This window comes from Sebastes fasciatus, chromosome 8 (genome assembly GCF_043250625.1).
Source record: "Sebastes fasciatus isolate fSebFas1 chromosome 8, fSebFas1.pri, whole genome shotgun sequence".
Lineage (NCBI taxonomy): Eukaryota > Metazoa > Chordata > Actinopteri > Perciformes > Sebastidae > Sebastes > Sebastes fasciatus.
In genome coordinates this window covers 5402839-5419041 of record NC_133802.1, presented here as the reverse complement: position 1 = coordinate 5419041, position 16203 = coordinate 5402839, and the positions used below count along the sequence as shown (strand labels likewise).

The window sequence follows — 16203 nt, the reverse complement described above, 5'->3', positions numbered from 1 at the left end:
CAAGCGGAAGCTGTGATACAGAAAGGTTCTCTATTCTGTCACAGAGTAGTCAAACAGTCTGTGTACTCGGGCCATGTCAGTCTGTTTGTTTATGTGACCTAAAAATCTGAAATAAGACTTGATTACTGTAGTTCGCAATATGTGCCGTCCCACCACATCATACAGATTGTATTCCATAACTTATTCATAACTTTACCAAACTAAACAAAACTTGAAAGTGAGTGAGTCAAACTGTTGTGTTTCCCAAGATTTGGAAGAAATTATAAATGCAAACACAACATTGAAAGTAGTTCCTATAAGGTACAGTTTTATCATAAAGTGATTTAAGGGGGTATTGATTTAGTATTGCATTTGCAAAAATTTGAGGGACTTCCAAGAGACTAGTGAGAGAGAAAGGCAGCAGAGGCCAAGATATCCTGCATTTTAGTCCGTAGAATGGGTTAAACTCCCAAAATGCTGGATCCTACACTTCCCAAAGTCTTTGATTAGACCCACCCTGCCTGCTAAATGATCATTTCAAAGCTCCTGCAGAGCCACAAAGACATTGAACAACTGTTTTCACTGGAGGAGTAGTGCTCTTCTCCTCATGACTTCTAAATGCAGTAAAAATCCGACCGACTTTTCTGTCTTTCAGAGGCTGTAGCAGGCTCAGCTTTAGAGCTAAGTAAAGCTACATGAGTGAAGGTACTGGTACTGGCCTATCATGCGAAACTATAAAAACCTAAGGAATCCATTAGTGCCAACCATGTCATGCTTGCTTATTAGGAAGGAAGCTAAATGACGCTCTGAAGTTAGGCTATCATTTTGGTGAGGAAAAAACTGGCATGGCCATTTTCAAAGGGTTCTTTTGACCTCTGACCTTAAGATATGTGTAAATGAAAATGAATTCTATGGGTACCCACGAGTCTCCCCTTTAAAGACGTGCCCACTTTATGATAATCACATGCAGTTTGGGGCAAAAACCATGCAGTTTTTTGCATGCAGTATAAATTTATCTATTAAGTTATTTTCGCCTATTCTAAAAATGATGTGTTGTGTCCCTAAACAGTCTTGGAATTACATAAATTGGGTATGACTAGAAAGCTAAGACTGTCTGGATCTAATGAATTGTATTCATGTGTGATGATGTTAGTCTCCATTGTAGCCATTTCATGTTGTGAGACCATTTTTGACACAGAACATCTTGACACACAGTGCTGAGCTGCATCTGCAGCACTTCTATGTGACATCTATTGCTGACCTGCTATCTGCCCCTATGGTGGGTCTCTTAAAGGCTATTCATCAGAATATTTAACCCTAATCTCAGTCCACGATGCTAGATTGTACCATAATAAAAAACTACAATTAGTATAAACAAAATTATTAAAGGACTTTATTGCAAGCTCATGTTAAATTTCAATAGTGGTCAACAAACATAAAACAATACACTTACTCTGAGAGGAGAACAGTCAAAGATGAGCTGTAAGCCTGTAAGGATGCTTTCAGTAGGGGGCAGCAGAGACTCACTTAAAAAAGGTAACAATCTTAATATGTAAACGGCAGGTCTGTAAATACTGTACGCTATTAATTATCATACTTACATGATTCTTGATTAATAAATATGAATGATGGATCTATGTCCACAGACCATAATTACTCTCAGTTACACACATTTGTATCATATGCAGCATCTCCGTAGTGTCAGTGTCAGGGCATGTGGACTGTAAATTCTTGAAAGTTCGAAGCAATCCTGAAGATATTAGGGACTTCATGTTAACGTTCCCTTGTTGCGCTCCAGTGTGCATACACAAGAGTCAAACATGTGCTGAAAGAGAAGTCATTTAAGTGCATCTCATAAGTATTCATTATAAATGTAAATCAGATGGTTTCTGTGTGTTAGCAGGATTTGAAAAATATGCCGATTTGGGCATGAGGCCCACATATGGTGCAAAGCCTTTTTCCAAAACAAGCCACACCAACATTCCCAGCATGCCCTGCTCTGTATCTGCAAAACAGACCAAAGAAATATATTTTTCTAATGCATGTCTAAACTGAAACATTATGCATTTCCTACAGGTGTAAACCAGATGAGACAAAAGAAATGGAAAAGCAAACATTCCTCTGTGTTGCAGATTGTAGCAGTCAACATGTGGCCATATTGTCCCAGACCACTCTTAAGTGTCTATGGCTTCAACATGAGTGCTCAGTGAGCCAAACCACACATCTCTCCTGGATGATATCCACAAAGGGGAGCGACTCGGAAAAGAGTTATGGATGAAAGTCAGCATTCTTCTCGCCGCCGTCCCTCCATGTTTGGTAAGGTGCACTTGCAGCTCAGGGGTGCTATGATTGGTGGCCGTATGATAATGCATCTAAAGGGCAGAGGGGGGGACACAGAAGTTGAGACGTTTGACATTCATACCTTTAAACATCTGGGCTAAAGTCAAAGTGTTATGTAATAAATCTATGAACATTACCATTACATTAATCAAATGGAATTAATCTGGAGCAATTCATTCAGTCCAACAAAAATATGTCTCAGTTTAAAGGGTCTGTTCACTCATACTACAAAAACACATATTTCTGACTTACTTCTAGTGGTATCTAGACATGAAGACAGGTTTTATATGAGTAGGTTTTGAAACAACTGTCTCTGTGATTTCTACGTCCACCCCAATAAAATAGAGGTGAATGTAATTTCATCTGTGGAGCTCACAGCAATGGAGAATTACATTTTAAAAATGTAATCTTAGGGATTACTCTGGTAGAAAACTAGGGGCGGTTTAAGGCATAGGCCATATAGGCAGTCCCCTAGGGTGCCACAATTCTGGGGGGCACTAGTCGCCCTCTAAACCAACAATATCAGGGACCAATTGTTTATTTATATAATAATACATACAGTTATTAATGAAAATAAAAATCTTAATTTTTGTCTTAAAACCATTGTGATGTCCATTATGATGATTATGTGTGTTGCGGTTTACTGGGCTAGGGTGAGGGTTCTGGGAGGTTGAACCTTAACCCTAACCCTACAGGGGGGAGGCTCCAAATCCAAATTTCGCCTAGGGCACCAAAAGGGCTAGAGCTGGCCCTGTAGAAAGCAGCTACAATAAAAACTGTTTGACGGTGAGGTGTGGGGATTATCCACCGTATCCAGGTGAATCTGAAAATAAAAGTTGTAGCTGAATATTTTTTAAGCACCACAAACACAACTCCATTTACCTCCATTGTATTGGGGTACAGGCAGAAATCTCAAAGACAGATACCTCAAAACCAAAACTGCATGGTTAGATACTGTACCAATACTACTCTCATGTCTGTTCATTAAAGAAAAGGTTTGACATGTATGTAAATACACTTCTTCGCTTTCTTGCCAAGAGTTTGATGTGAAGACGGATACCACTCTTAATGTCTGTATGGTAAATATGAAGCTACTACCAGCAGCTAACTTAAGTTAGTAGTGTGATGGAATAATTGATACACAAGTTATCTTTGGAAGGAAGAGGTCCGGAGCTGATGATGTCTTACAAAAGAAGGTTTATTGAAGCTTGATCAAGGAGAATTGTCAGGTCTCCACAATAGATGCTCTCTGCATGAAGGCCTCACAACTCTGCCCTTCCTCCCCGGTGCTCAGTGTCTTACCCCTTATCATGTTTTGACTTACTCCGTTCCTCTGGCATCTCTGACCCTGGTTGCCCTAGCGACTGGCTCTACGGTCTCCACTACAGGCACAGCTGTACAGATAACGGTGGCTCCTCTAGACAGGACTCCAACCCAAGAATGTCAACAGAGGGACACTCTGACAAACACTCTGACCTTTCTACCAATAAGAGAGGAATTGATGGAAAATTCCATCACAAGTAGGTTACAAATACTGGAAACAGAGGTAAACAGCTAAACTGGTTCTGTCCAAAGGTCACAAAATCCTCCTACCGGCACCTCTAAAGCTCACTAATTAACACTTATCTTGTTTGTTTAACCCGTACAAAGGTAAGTGTAAAAACAACAAATCCTAGTTTAATGGGGGTTACGTGCCGGACATTTTCTTCCTCAATGCCAGTAACTTCCTGTAGTCTCTGCTATAGTGGTATCAATCTTCTCATCAATACCGGCAAGCATATTCTCCAAAATGTCAAACTTTTTCGCTTTAAGAGTGGAAACAGCTAGTCTGTTCCCTCCAAAGTTGCAAAAATCCACGTACTAAAACAGAGATGCAAAAACAACAAATGTGGTTTTAGAAGGAGGAGTTACGTGGTGTAACTATTTCATGACGAACAACATGTTATCCATCCTCCCAGCACGTCTCAGCAGCGTTTGCACTGTATGACTCCAGGAAGTCACCTGTTGTTTGATGTTGTTCGTCAGGAGATAGTTACACCATGTACCTCCCCCTAAAAACCACAACATTGTTTTTTACATTACTTTTTGTATATGAATTTAAAAAAACAAGATACCTTATAATGTTAATTAGTGTGTTTTAGAGCTCCCGGGAGGTGGATTTTTGAACGTTGGAGAGAGGCTAGCTGTTTTTCCTCCTTCCAATTTTTATGCTAAGTTAGGCTAATTGCATTCTGGCTCTAGCTGTGTAGTAAACGCTAAACTCTCTGAAAGAAAGCGCATAAGTATATTTCCCACAATGTCAAACTATTCCTATAAATATCGACCCAACTAACTCTAAAGATTCCCTTCATGGCGTGAGTACCCTGTCACCACTCACTTGAATGGAACTGTGCCGTGCAACACAGTCCCTCTCCTCGCGCCGTCCGGTAAATGGGCGACACACACACTCTAGTCGCTGGGGGGAGGTGTGTGAGGCGCGTTGACAGAGAGTCGGGAGGCAAGTAGAGGGAGGAGTGCTGGACAGGGTCAGAGCTTTCCTGTCCATCCCAGGTGAGCCAGTAGCCCCTCAGACCTCCTACGCTGCTCTTCCAGTCAACCTGCACTGAGTCACTACCCACTGTGGTCAGCTGGAGGTCTGCCAGGGCTGGAGTCACTGGAGGAGAAGACCACAAAGATGTTAGTCAGAGTGAGACAGAGAATTTTAGATAAGAGGATATGAATGAAGAAGAGTAAAAAAGTAGAGGCTAAAGAAAAACAGAAATGCTTTAATAAAACTCATATAGTAGAAAATGTAGACCCTAACCCTCCTCTAGGTGCTCAGAACTTTTCTTGGAGTAGTCAAACCTGAATGGAACTAGTTATTAGCTAGTAATTATCTGAAATTTAAGACCAAGAAAGAACTAGGCTGCGTAGGATTAGGACAAGTGTGCAGTAAATGGATCCTTGATCACCAAGTTCAGCTGCATTTTCTTGCTCACCTTCCTGAGTACACACTTTGACCGACATGGCCTTCTCCGTGCCCGAGGCGTGCCGGGCACTAACGGTGACCAAGTAAGTGGTATCTGGTTGGAGGTCCCTGAGGAGCGTGGAGTTTTGCGTCTTGCCCACAGTGACAGCGTGGAGCTTGCCCCTGGGCAGGGCGGAGTACTCGACGTAGTAACTTGTGACCGTCTCCGGCTGAGAAGGACCCCAACTCACCCGGATGCTGGATTGCCCCGACTCGGAGACCGTTACCACAGATGGGCTCAGCACCTCTGGTGAAAAAACACTGAGTCAGTTTTAAATATTTGTCTTCATAAAAATGTTATCAATAAGACCTTTAATTACTAGTATTACAAGTCCTTAAGTCAGTGGACATCAGGTCAACTGAACATATGAAAATGTGTCTATAGACAAGCATACAATTCACCATATATGAAAATTAAAGTTACCAATAATAGGTGAGTAATAAATATATATTTACTTTTAAATTTAAATTGAACTTTTCCGACTTTACTATAATTAGTACAACATTTTGGGGAAAAATTTGGACTTGTAAAATATAAAGATATTAAATTTACAAATACAAATACAACAGATAAAAGCAGCAAATTTGACAAGTTGGAGCCAGAGAACTTTTGCCTTTTTGAAAAAAATGAATGAAAGGATTGAGAGCAGGTAGCAAAGATATGTGCACAGTTATGGGTTATGATGACACAATGAGTAAATATGATGAAACCCAACCTGGCTTTGTAGTGAAGGTGACGGAGAGTGCGTTAAAGGCTTGTTCATTGGACTCCGGGGTCAGTGTGGCGGTATAGGTGGTGTCAGACTTCAGGCCCGTTAACCTGGCAGTGCTGGAATCTGCAGACTGGGTTAGTCTCTGGTAATGACTGCCACCAGTGCTCGGACTGGTCCCAGTTCCACCTCCTCCACCGCCTCCTGTTTCTGTCTTCGGAAACGAACTGAAGCGAATCTCGTAATGGCCCGTCAAACCTGACAGAACGGGTCGCCACTGGAGCGTGGCCGAGTTGGTGGAGACGTCGCGGACGGTGATTCGCTCGGCTCGGATAATCTCTGTCGAGGTAGGAAAAAGATGAATGAAGTGACTGTGTGCACTCGGGTCTGTCAGGATTATAATTAAAGAAGTTGTAATTCTGCACAGAGGAAAGGATGGTGACAGGAAAAAGAGCAAGTCAGCGCTAAAAATGCCTCGGCTTCAGACAGCCACCCACGAAGACAGCCAGACTTGGGTTTCTGGATGCATTCATAGCCTTTGAAATAAGACAACTTGAAATAGCCGACCCAGTGAGGCCCTGCAACAAAATAACAAATGCCACAGAGGCACTGATACCTGCGATCGTATCACTAAGCAAGGACTGTTGCATTTCTCCTTGTTGTACACAAGCCTTATTTATACTATACATCATGTCTTACAGCTGCAGTATATACGGTATGATTGCTGAGGTGTCTCATGTGAGTGTTATGTCAGTAACCTAATCTGGCCAAAGAGGTGGGGTACCCCCTCGGCCTTCTATATATAATTATAAATATAAATATATATATACATGTATCATATCTGGCATGGTGTTGGAGGATTCAGCAAGAGAAACTGAATCATTAATCCATTAATAGATCGTCCTATCTTATTACAGTAACTATACACATGCACACAGGCACTCTCAGTGTCCTGGCTTCCCATTTAGTCTCACTGTCTTCAGGAGCATGTGTGGAATTAGGGAGGAGTACGGAGACATGTGATACATCTGTGAATGAGTGGTGGATTATAAATGCAGAGCATTGCATTGTGGAATTGTTAGCAATTAGAAAGTAGAGCCGTGGACACTACTTTTTTGTTGCATTGTGGGAATTTTTTAGGACACTATGTAATGTTACAGCATACACTTCAAAGACCAGTGGGCAACCTCGGGGTCTGAAATGTGAAGTCAATGCTGAAGTGCCTTAAACTTGCATTCTTTCTAATAGCCAGCAAGGGGGAGACTCTTCTGGTTGCAAAAAGAAGTCTGATTGTATAGAAGAAAATGACTTCTCACTTGATTTATTACCTCAGTAAACATTGTAAACATGCGTTTATGGTCTCAATTGCTAGTTTCAAGTCTTTTTCAATACAGCATGATGTTCATTTAGTAAATTATGGTTCCATTTAAAGTCAAATTAGACGATAGGGTATGCTTAAGGGCGTGGCTACCTTGTGATTGACAGGTCGTTACCACGGTGAAGTCCGGTCTAGGAGTTGTCCGTGTGTTTTCACTTCATGAAAGTTAATTGTAACATTTCCTCATTTTGTCTCCTAAAAACGTCTTATTCAGCGTTCGGCACCCTCTCGTGTCACTTCTGGTTGCAAAAAAACAAGATGGCGACGACCAAAAACCAAGATGACGACGGCTAAAATGCCGAACTCGAGGCTTCAAAACAGCAGACGTCCACTTCTTATATGCAGTCTATGCTTCAGACAGTCAAATAAAATGACGGACAGTAAATATAGCCTAGTGTACTATATGGTAAATAGGGAATTATTTCGGACACAGTCAACTGGTCCATCATATTATTGAAAAATATTGCCTAGTGCAGCTTTAATAAATTGGTGAATTTAAGGAAACAATTCTGAATTGATGAATTACATTTAATAATTAAAATCAAATTAAAATTAATTAATTACGTTTTTTAATTAAGTATTGCTTTTTCAATCGCCATTTTACTAATGTGTCCTAAAATCATATTTCATCTCACAATTAATTTGTCTCCTGCTTTACCGTAGTTTCGATTTCGTTATTGCTTTGATTCAAAGATGTGTCTTTTTCATTTGAAGGCATGTAAGCAATGACACACCTGCTAATTAAACCAGTGCCCAACCCACAAAGCAGTGACAGGGGCTCTGATTGGCAGACACATTAGTAAATGGAATCACAAAAGGTGAAATATAAAAATGAATTTTGTGATTCCATTTTAAAATTCTGAAATATTAATTTACAATTTATTTGATTATTATTTAATCTGATACCTCAACCTTAAATATCAGCAGCTAACCGTGCCATACTCACCAATGATGGCGTCCCGCAGGTCCTCTGTGATGATGCTCATATCATCGATGTCCACAAAGTACAGGTGGTCCTCCACAGGCGGACTCACCACTTGCCTCAACACCTGATAGTTGCCATGGCCAGTGGAGACCACCAGCACAGCCACACCCTGCTCCCGCAGCTCGGCCATTGGTCCAACCACATCGCCCGGTTTCACCCCGTCCGTCAACCACACCAGCACCCTCGGGAGCTCCGCCCGGGCCCCGTCCGCCGCTCCGGGTCTCAGCACCCGCTCTGTTGCCATTTTCAGCGCCTCCACTGTGTTGGTGTCCCCCCTGAGAGGTTTGATGTTCCTGAAAGCCCCCTGGAGGCCACTCTGGGTGCTGTGGGTTTCAAAGCCAAACTCGAGGCGTGGTCGGGTGCCCACCTGCAGAAGTCCCACCCTCACCTGGTCCTCTCCCAGCGAGAAGGGGAGGAGGAGCTCAGACAGGAAGGTGAGCATGCGGGAGTGCTCGTAGGACGACACGCTCCCTGAGGAATCCAGTAAGAAGAGGACGTCGCCCTCGCAGCAGTTCAGCACTGTGGAGGAAAAATAAAGATCAATACTAGGGCTGTCAAAGTTAACGCGATAATAATGTGTTAATGCAAATTGTTTTTAACGGCACTCTTTTTTTGACGCATCAACTTGCTATTTTAAGGTTGTAGTGGGCTCGGTTTAAAAGCTAGAGTGAAGATATTGGCATCATATGAAACTAGAAAAACCTAAGGAATCCATTGGTACCAACCACGTCATACTAGTCTTGTCCCGAAGGAGGCTAAATAATGCTCCAACTTACACAAAACTTTGGCAAGGAAAAACTGGCATGGCCATTTTCAAAGGGGTCCCTTGACCTCTGACCTCAAGATATGTGAATGAAAATGGGTTCTATGGGTACCCATGAGTCTCCCCTTTACAGACATGCCCACTTTATGATAATCACACCGACACACTGACAGCTGTGGTTGCCTGTTGGGCTTGAGTTTGCCATGTTATGATTTGAGCATATTGTTTTTCAAAATGCAGTATCGGTGAGGGTTTTATAATTAACATATATATATGTATACATGTATATATTTATGATTTCCAATCATAAATATATACATACATTTGCATAAAGTAAGCATATTTGCCCACTCCCATGTTGATAAGAGTATTAAATACTTGACAAATCTTCCTTTAAGATACATTTTGAACAGATAAAAAATGAATCGCGATTAATCATGGACAATTAAACATTTTAATCAATCGACAGCCCTAATCAATACATTATGTCATTAATATGCAACTCAAGTAGTCAAAATCAGTACGCATTGCCTTTTGATGCTGATGAACTCCCTCTATGATGATTCCTTTTTACTCCCACAACTTTTTCCACACTCGTGCTTCACTGACACAAACACACACACACACACACACATTTGGAATCTCCCTCCCTTTCTTCGTCCAGCTTCTTGGAGCAACAGTCACATAACTTTTATAGGGGATATTGGGAACATGAAAGCAGCAAAGAGTCAGAATCTAGTGAAGATAAGAAGAAATCCAAACAAACACAGGAAATACAAAATGATGCCGGCATTGTAAGAACTTTAGCAGTGAACGATGGATAAAAGGCATTCAAGCACTGAGCCAGAGGTTGAACCCTCCCCCCCCCCACACACACACACACACAACACACACACACCCCACCCCACCAATTTTCCATATTTCGAAACAGAAGCAAAGTTAAAAGTAAATGCCAAGAGTCGAGGACGGGAGGGAGGGAGAACAGTAGCTGCTGGGCTTTAGCTGTAGAGGCAGAGGGAGTGGAGAGAGGAGGTGGGACAAGGGGAAATAAAAGGCATTAAAAGGAGAGGAGTGAAGCTGAGGGGGATGAGGGGGGTGTACTGCCAGTTCCATGCGAGAGACAAGGAGGAATGTTGGATGGTCATGTACAGAGCAGAGAGAGGAACAAAGAAGCAGCGGTAATAAAGACACAATCTAAAAGCAATATTTAGTTGCAGGTTGTGCAGTCATCCAAGGAAAACACGCCCACTGTTAAAACCTCAGAGCGAGGGTTAAAGAAAGAAAATAAACATGTGAGAGACAGATGAAGACCTCAGATTGCCTCTAGGTCACTGTGATCTAATAAGACTGTAATTACAGCATTGACTCACACACCTTGACACCTGTGGAAAGTTGTTTTTTTCCTTGGATGCCTCTTTTTTTTAATACTTGAATGTTTAACACATGAGATGATGTGTTGATAAGACTCTGAGGTGCTGAAAGCTGAGAATACAACAAGGCGTGTACATACACACATGCAGACGTGCCCGCTCGCTGCCTTTCTCTCCATCAGCCTAAAGAATTCCTTACATCTGTCTTGTTGTTTGGACTTTGGGGGCGAGGGCCCCCCTCTACCTCTACCTATGTGCAGGTGTGTCTTTATCTAAAAACCATAATGTTGACGTCTGGAGATTGCCGCTTCACTGTTTATCTAGAGAGAAGACGTGTTTAAATGCAGCCTGCTGCTATCGATCGCACGATAAATGGGATTTATTGGTGAACTACGAGCACCTGAGTGACGTGATGGTGGAAAAATGAAACCTCACGTGGCCCTAGTAACACACAACGGGAGCAGAGCAGGCAACCTGCTGAACACATGGGAACATTACATAGAGTACATGGGAGTCTTACACAGACACATGCACAATCAAGCATGAAGAATAATGGGGAGTATGAAAATATCAATATAACAAATATCGCGATATGAGGTTTTGTGATATTGATTCTCAAAAGCACTGTATTGATTTGTAATTAATAGTTTACATGCAAAGATTAACTCAGTCAATACTATTTCATTTGCAAAGAGATGCACCTTCTCAGTGTATATGTGCCCTCTCACAGTAGCACTGTGATGTTACAGGGATGTGATTAATGGTAAATGTAGATCCCACCATTCTGATTGCAAAAAAAAGTAAACTTTTTTTACTCAGATTTTATGCACATGGCGGTGTGTTCTTCATACAATTAGTTTTCCTAAAATTAGATTTTAGAACAATATAGGTTTTGTGGGCTGGATGTGCAGAAATGTAGCATAAACAGGAGGGCCACATGAGACAAACTGAAGCATGTGGTGCGCTGCAGCCATCCAGTAAAGAATACAATAGTCAAAAACCATTATTGATTCTTAATTCCTCAATGATTACCCATACATGTTCCTTCTTTTTCTGTGGCTGTAGGTTGTGGGGATGACAAGCTCTTTGTTATTCAAGGGTGACAGTAATAACAGCAAGTGCACTTATAAAAAGTCCAACTACTGCAAGCAATGTGGGTTCAGTCCCATCAGGTCCCTATTAATGGCAACAGCAAAGTGACCGCATCTCTCTCACCAGGCTACTATGTTAACACGGTCATAAAGATCCGCTCTCACTGACAGACTCGCCGGTGTCGCCACCACCAAGTTTAGCCTCTCAGACACTTCATGGTCATGAGTTTTACTGCAGGGTGTAAAAGCACCACTTTGATAACGGCTGATGATATAACATTTGTTTTGAATCAAACTGTTGTCACTGATCAGAACTGATGACAATCAGAAGAGGCTTTGTCCGAAATCGCATACTATGCACTACAATGTAGTGCATAGTATGCGATTTTGAGTATGTAGTGACTACATACTCAATAGGTGTAATATCATTCAACATACTTTTGTGTGAATAAACAGTAGTGTGTATCTTTTTGGACGCACTGAGCAGTAATTTACGTCGTCACTTTCTGAGAGCCTCCTTGCCGGTTATTGACGTGTAACCATAGTAACCTGTGCCGACCTTAGGTGACAAAAACGTTTGTGAGAATCAAAGTCTGAATTCATTTAAAATATATATATTACGGCCAGCAAAGTGAAATCTTATACTTAAAGTTAATTGAAGCATTATTTATGTTACAAAGCTGTCCGTCAAAGGCAGTAACGACAACATTCATGACGGATGTTGTCGTTACTGCCGCATTGCATTGTGGGATATTTATGCTGCCGTAATGTCCAGCGTTGCATACTGTAATATTTCACCCGAAATGGTATGCAATTCGCGTACTATTGGTTTCATACTGAGGTTTCAGATGTACTAAAATATCTCACATACTGTTTTAGCGTACTAAATAGAATGTTAGTATGGAATTTCGGACGCAATATTAGTATCAAAATCAGCCACTAAAGTCCCTGAGGAGAGTCATAACTTTACATCATTGTAAAATAAAGAAAGATTTTATTATTATTTGATTATATCATATTTCTCAGGGCCGGTTTAAGGCATAGGCCATATAGACGGTTGCCTAGGGCTCCACCCTGGTCACCCTAAAAAAAATAAAAACACTAATAATATTTTTTTTATTAAATGCCGGTGGGCGTACTTCCTAATTTTCCGCATTGAAGTAACAAATGAACAAATAAATAAATAAATACACTTTTCACCCCCTGTAACTCTCTTTCTCACACTTTGTCATCCGTCTGACCGCACTTATTTGTTAATAAAAGTGTAAATTGAAGTGAAACTGACTAAACACTTTTAAGTCAACAATATCAGGGACCAATTGTTTATTTATATTATAATAAATACAGTTATTTATGGAAAAAAATCGTAATTTTCATCTTAAAATCATTGCGATGTCTGATGAGTGTTGTGGTTTACGGGGCTAGGGTTGGGGTTCCGGGCGGTTGAACCCTAATCTCCAAATCCAAATTTCGCCCTAGGACACCTTAAACCAGCTCTGTTGTTATCATACGTATTATTTATTACATCATAGTTGTGGAAAACTAAAACTGCAGATCAGTTATTCTTGCTCTCAGTTTGCTTTTCTCATTAGATTATTACTTTAATGAATGACATCAGAATTAAAATGGAACTATTTCTCAGTGGATGTGGAGACTGCTTTGTCCTTGCCTTGGAAACCAACCACTACTGTAATGTCATTTCATCAGCAGACAATAAACTGTGAATTCAACCCTTTGTGTGTGTGTGTGTGTGTGTGTGTGTATGTGTGTTTGTGTGTGTGTGTGTGTGTGTGTGTGTGTGTGTGTGTGTGTTATAGCCTATGGGGAGCACCTGAAGCCTTCCCCAGGCCGCCTGGGTGGTCCCTGCATGTGCCCCCCGTTCAGGGAACCACTGCCCCGGGCTGTGGGATGTCATCGACTGACAATTCAGTACCTGGAGTCGAGCCATGTCTCTGCTCTGAGAACACTGGTGTAATACCAACCCCATCCGGATCCACCCTGAGCTCAGACAGTCCCTCCACCTCCTGCAGCAGCATCAGTTTCTCCTCATCTCACATTATGTGCCACCTATTGCATTTAAACTCACTTTACATTAACTGGAGACAAAGTTGTGTATTGACTGAGAGTTTGGTCACAGGTAGTTTATAGATCACCACCTTATTGGTGCTGAAAATACAGATATTAAGTTACATTTTATATACCTTTTATAGCCTTTAGTCTTGGCCTCTATTTCTGGTAAGTTTCCCTATTATGATGATGAAAAATGGCATTTGGATTCTGGATCACTGGTGTCCACATCCATGTAAGGTATTTTCTCAGATTTGCACTGTACTATAGAAATATTATATTTGGTTGCTATGATTACAGTGACAAAGACAGTAATGCATTCTTTCTTATTAATTTAATTTTAATTCTTGCGAAGTTCCACATTCACAAGTGTAAATTTACCAAAACAAAAGCTTAATTTTTTTGTATTTATGAAAGAAATGGATCTATTTCTGTCAACAATTTCTTCCTCACAAAACAGAAAAGCAATGAAAACAATGAATGTATGCAATATCTTTAAAGTTTTTAAGTGAAATTATTGTCATTCTCTCGCGTGGTCTTTTTTTTCATTTTATGTTGGTTTTGTTTCATCTCTGTTGTCCTTTTATGTTTGGCACAGCTCTTTGTTTATGTTTTCGCTATGCTTCTTCTGTATGTATATGTTTTAATGTTTTCTGTTGTTACTATGTATACTGTCATCTTGAAATAATAAAAAAAAAATGAAAAAATGAAAAAAAAAACCATCCATGTGAGGTGATCTTACCTCCTTCAGGTGCGGGGTTCTGTGTGGCCGTCGGCCGCAGGAGCACACACAGCAGCATCCATGTCAACAACATGTGGCCCTCCATCACAACAGTTATCAGTTAGTTCCCACGAAAAGAAAATTATAACACAAATGTTCTGGGTGTTCTTGAGTCAACCATGTATCCACCACAGCCCGCAGGAGCGCGTTCCCCCTCAGTGAGTTACAGTCAGGAGCATAATAACGGAGTCCCGTCCACAGTCCGGCTCTTTATTCTGCTTCTTTATTCTGCTTCCTCTCTCTCTGCTCCGCTGAGCATGGCAGACCTCCCGGTAGACTAACCGGAGACGCTTGAAGTTAAAGTTAAACTACACTCTGAACTTCAGTCCGATTCTGTGAGCGCGACTCAGTCCTGACTCCTGACGCTCCTAGTCAACGCCAATGCGCCTCGCTCGCGCTCAGGACACCAATACCAAGCACGCGAGAAGTAAATACAAGCTTTCCGGGCACAACTTTCAAAATAAAACTCTCGTTTGCTTTAAAGGCTCATTTATTTTCTTAAAAAAAACACGTCAATATGGGTCATATATATAATAATAATAATATAGTCATGGACTTTGTCTCAGAGGGACCAGGTTAGATTTCTATAGTAGGCTATTTATAGTTATGATTATCAGAACAAATAAATAAATAAATAAATAAATAAATAAATAAATAAATAAATAAATAAATAAATAAATAAATAAATAAATAAATAAATAAATAGGCTAAGTAAAGTAGACCTAAGTAATAAGTTATAGGCCTAATACCACAATGTAAAAATACTCCATCACAGCCTATAGGCTGATTTCACTTTCAAAATATTACTTAAATAAAAATACAAATGTATTCCAAGTATTCATAATGCAAAATGGTCCCTTTCAGAGTGTTATATTATTAAATAGACCTATGCTATGTCATTTGAATATTATTAAAATGTAAGAAAGATGTTAATGTTGTAGCTGATTTAATGAGCCAATCTTAACTGCTTTATATAGTGTTGACTGGTTTAATCTATAGCAATGATAGCCTAATCATATTTATATTATGATAAAAAAAAATTCAAATACATAATTCATAAATTCAAAATCGTAATGGTTCTCAATGGTGTTTTTTGTAAAGACAATGACTGCAACTCACCAAATTGCATTGTGTGTATACTAAAGGCATGACAAAAGTGTTGAATGCATTTCCTTCTTCGTATAACATTTGCAAAGCTGCATTATTTACATCCTTGTTTACTTGCTAACAATCTTCTTCTTCCTGGCCTTTGCTGGCACGTTGTTGTGTTAGTTGGCTGTTACCGCCACCTGTAAATCTGTGGAATGGTTGAAAACCACTGGCAGTAATGTGTGTGGAGTCACCTATGTATAAGTGTGCATGTGCATCCTCGCCTGCATGCCCCAAAACCAAGCAAATGGGGACCCACTAATAAAAACATTGCTTTATAGTACTCCCAGTGGTAATAAAAAAACAACTCCACGTGTACCTTTAATCTGCAAAGTAACTCTAGCTGTCAGATAAATATAGTGAAGTAAAAAGTACAATATTTACCTGTGAAAGGTAATACAGTAGTATAATGTAGCATAAAATAGAAATACTCAAGTAAAGTATTTGAGTAAATTGAAGTAACCCCACCACTGTGTTCAGTAGATTTACAAACTGCAAACGGCTTTCTTTTTCTATGCACCCTGGGCATGGGATGAGCTGCAAAAAATCATTACGTTAGCAGTACGCCCTTCTTTAAATACCT

General features: G+C 40.5%; 1 protein-coding gene across 1 annotated transcript; it reads right to left on the bottom strand.

Annotated features, from left to right (window-relative positions):
• Positions 1-1344: 1344 nt before the first annotated feature.
• vwa1 (von Willebrand factor A domain containing 1) lies at positions 1345-14861 on the bottom strand. Its single transcript, XM_074642924.1, has 6 exons — positions 14433-14861; positions 8361-8918; positions 6043-6375; positions 5298-5573; positions 4697-4972; positions 1345-2351 (listed from the first exon to the last, which is right to left on the bottom strand). The coding sequence occupies exons 1-6, from the start codon at positions 14515-14517 to the stop codon at positions 2323-2325; spliced, it is 1557 nt and encodes a 518-aa protein (XP_074499025.1). The 5' UTR covers positions 14518-14861; the 3' UTR covers positions 1345-2322.
• Positions 14862-16203: the final 1342 nt, after the last annotated feature.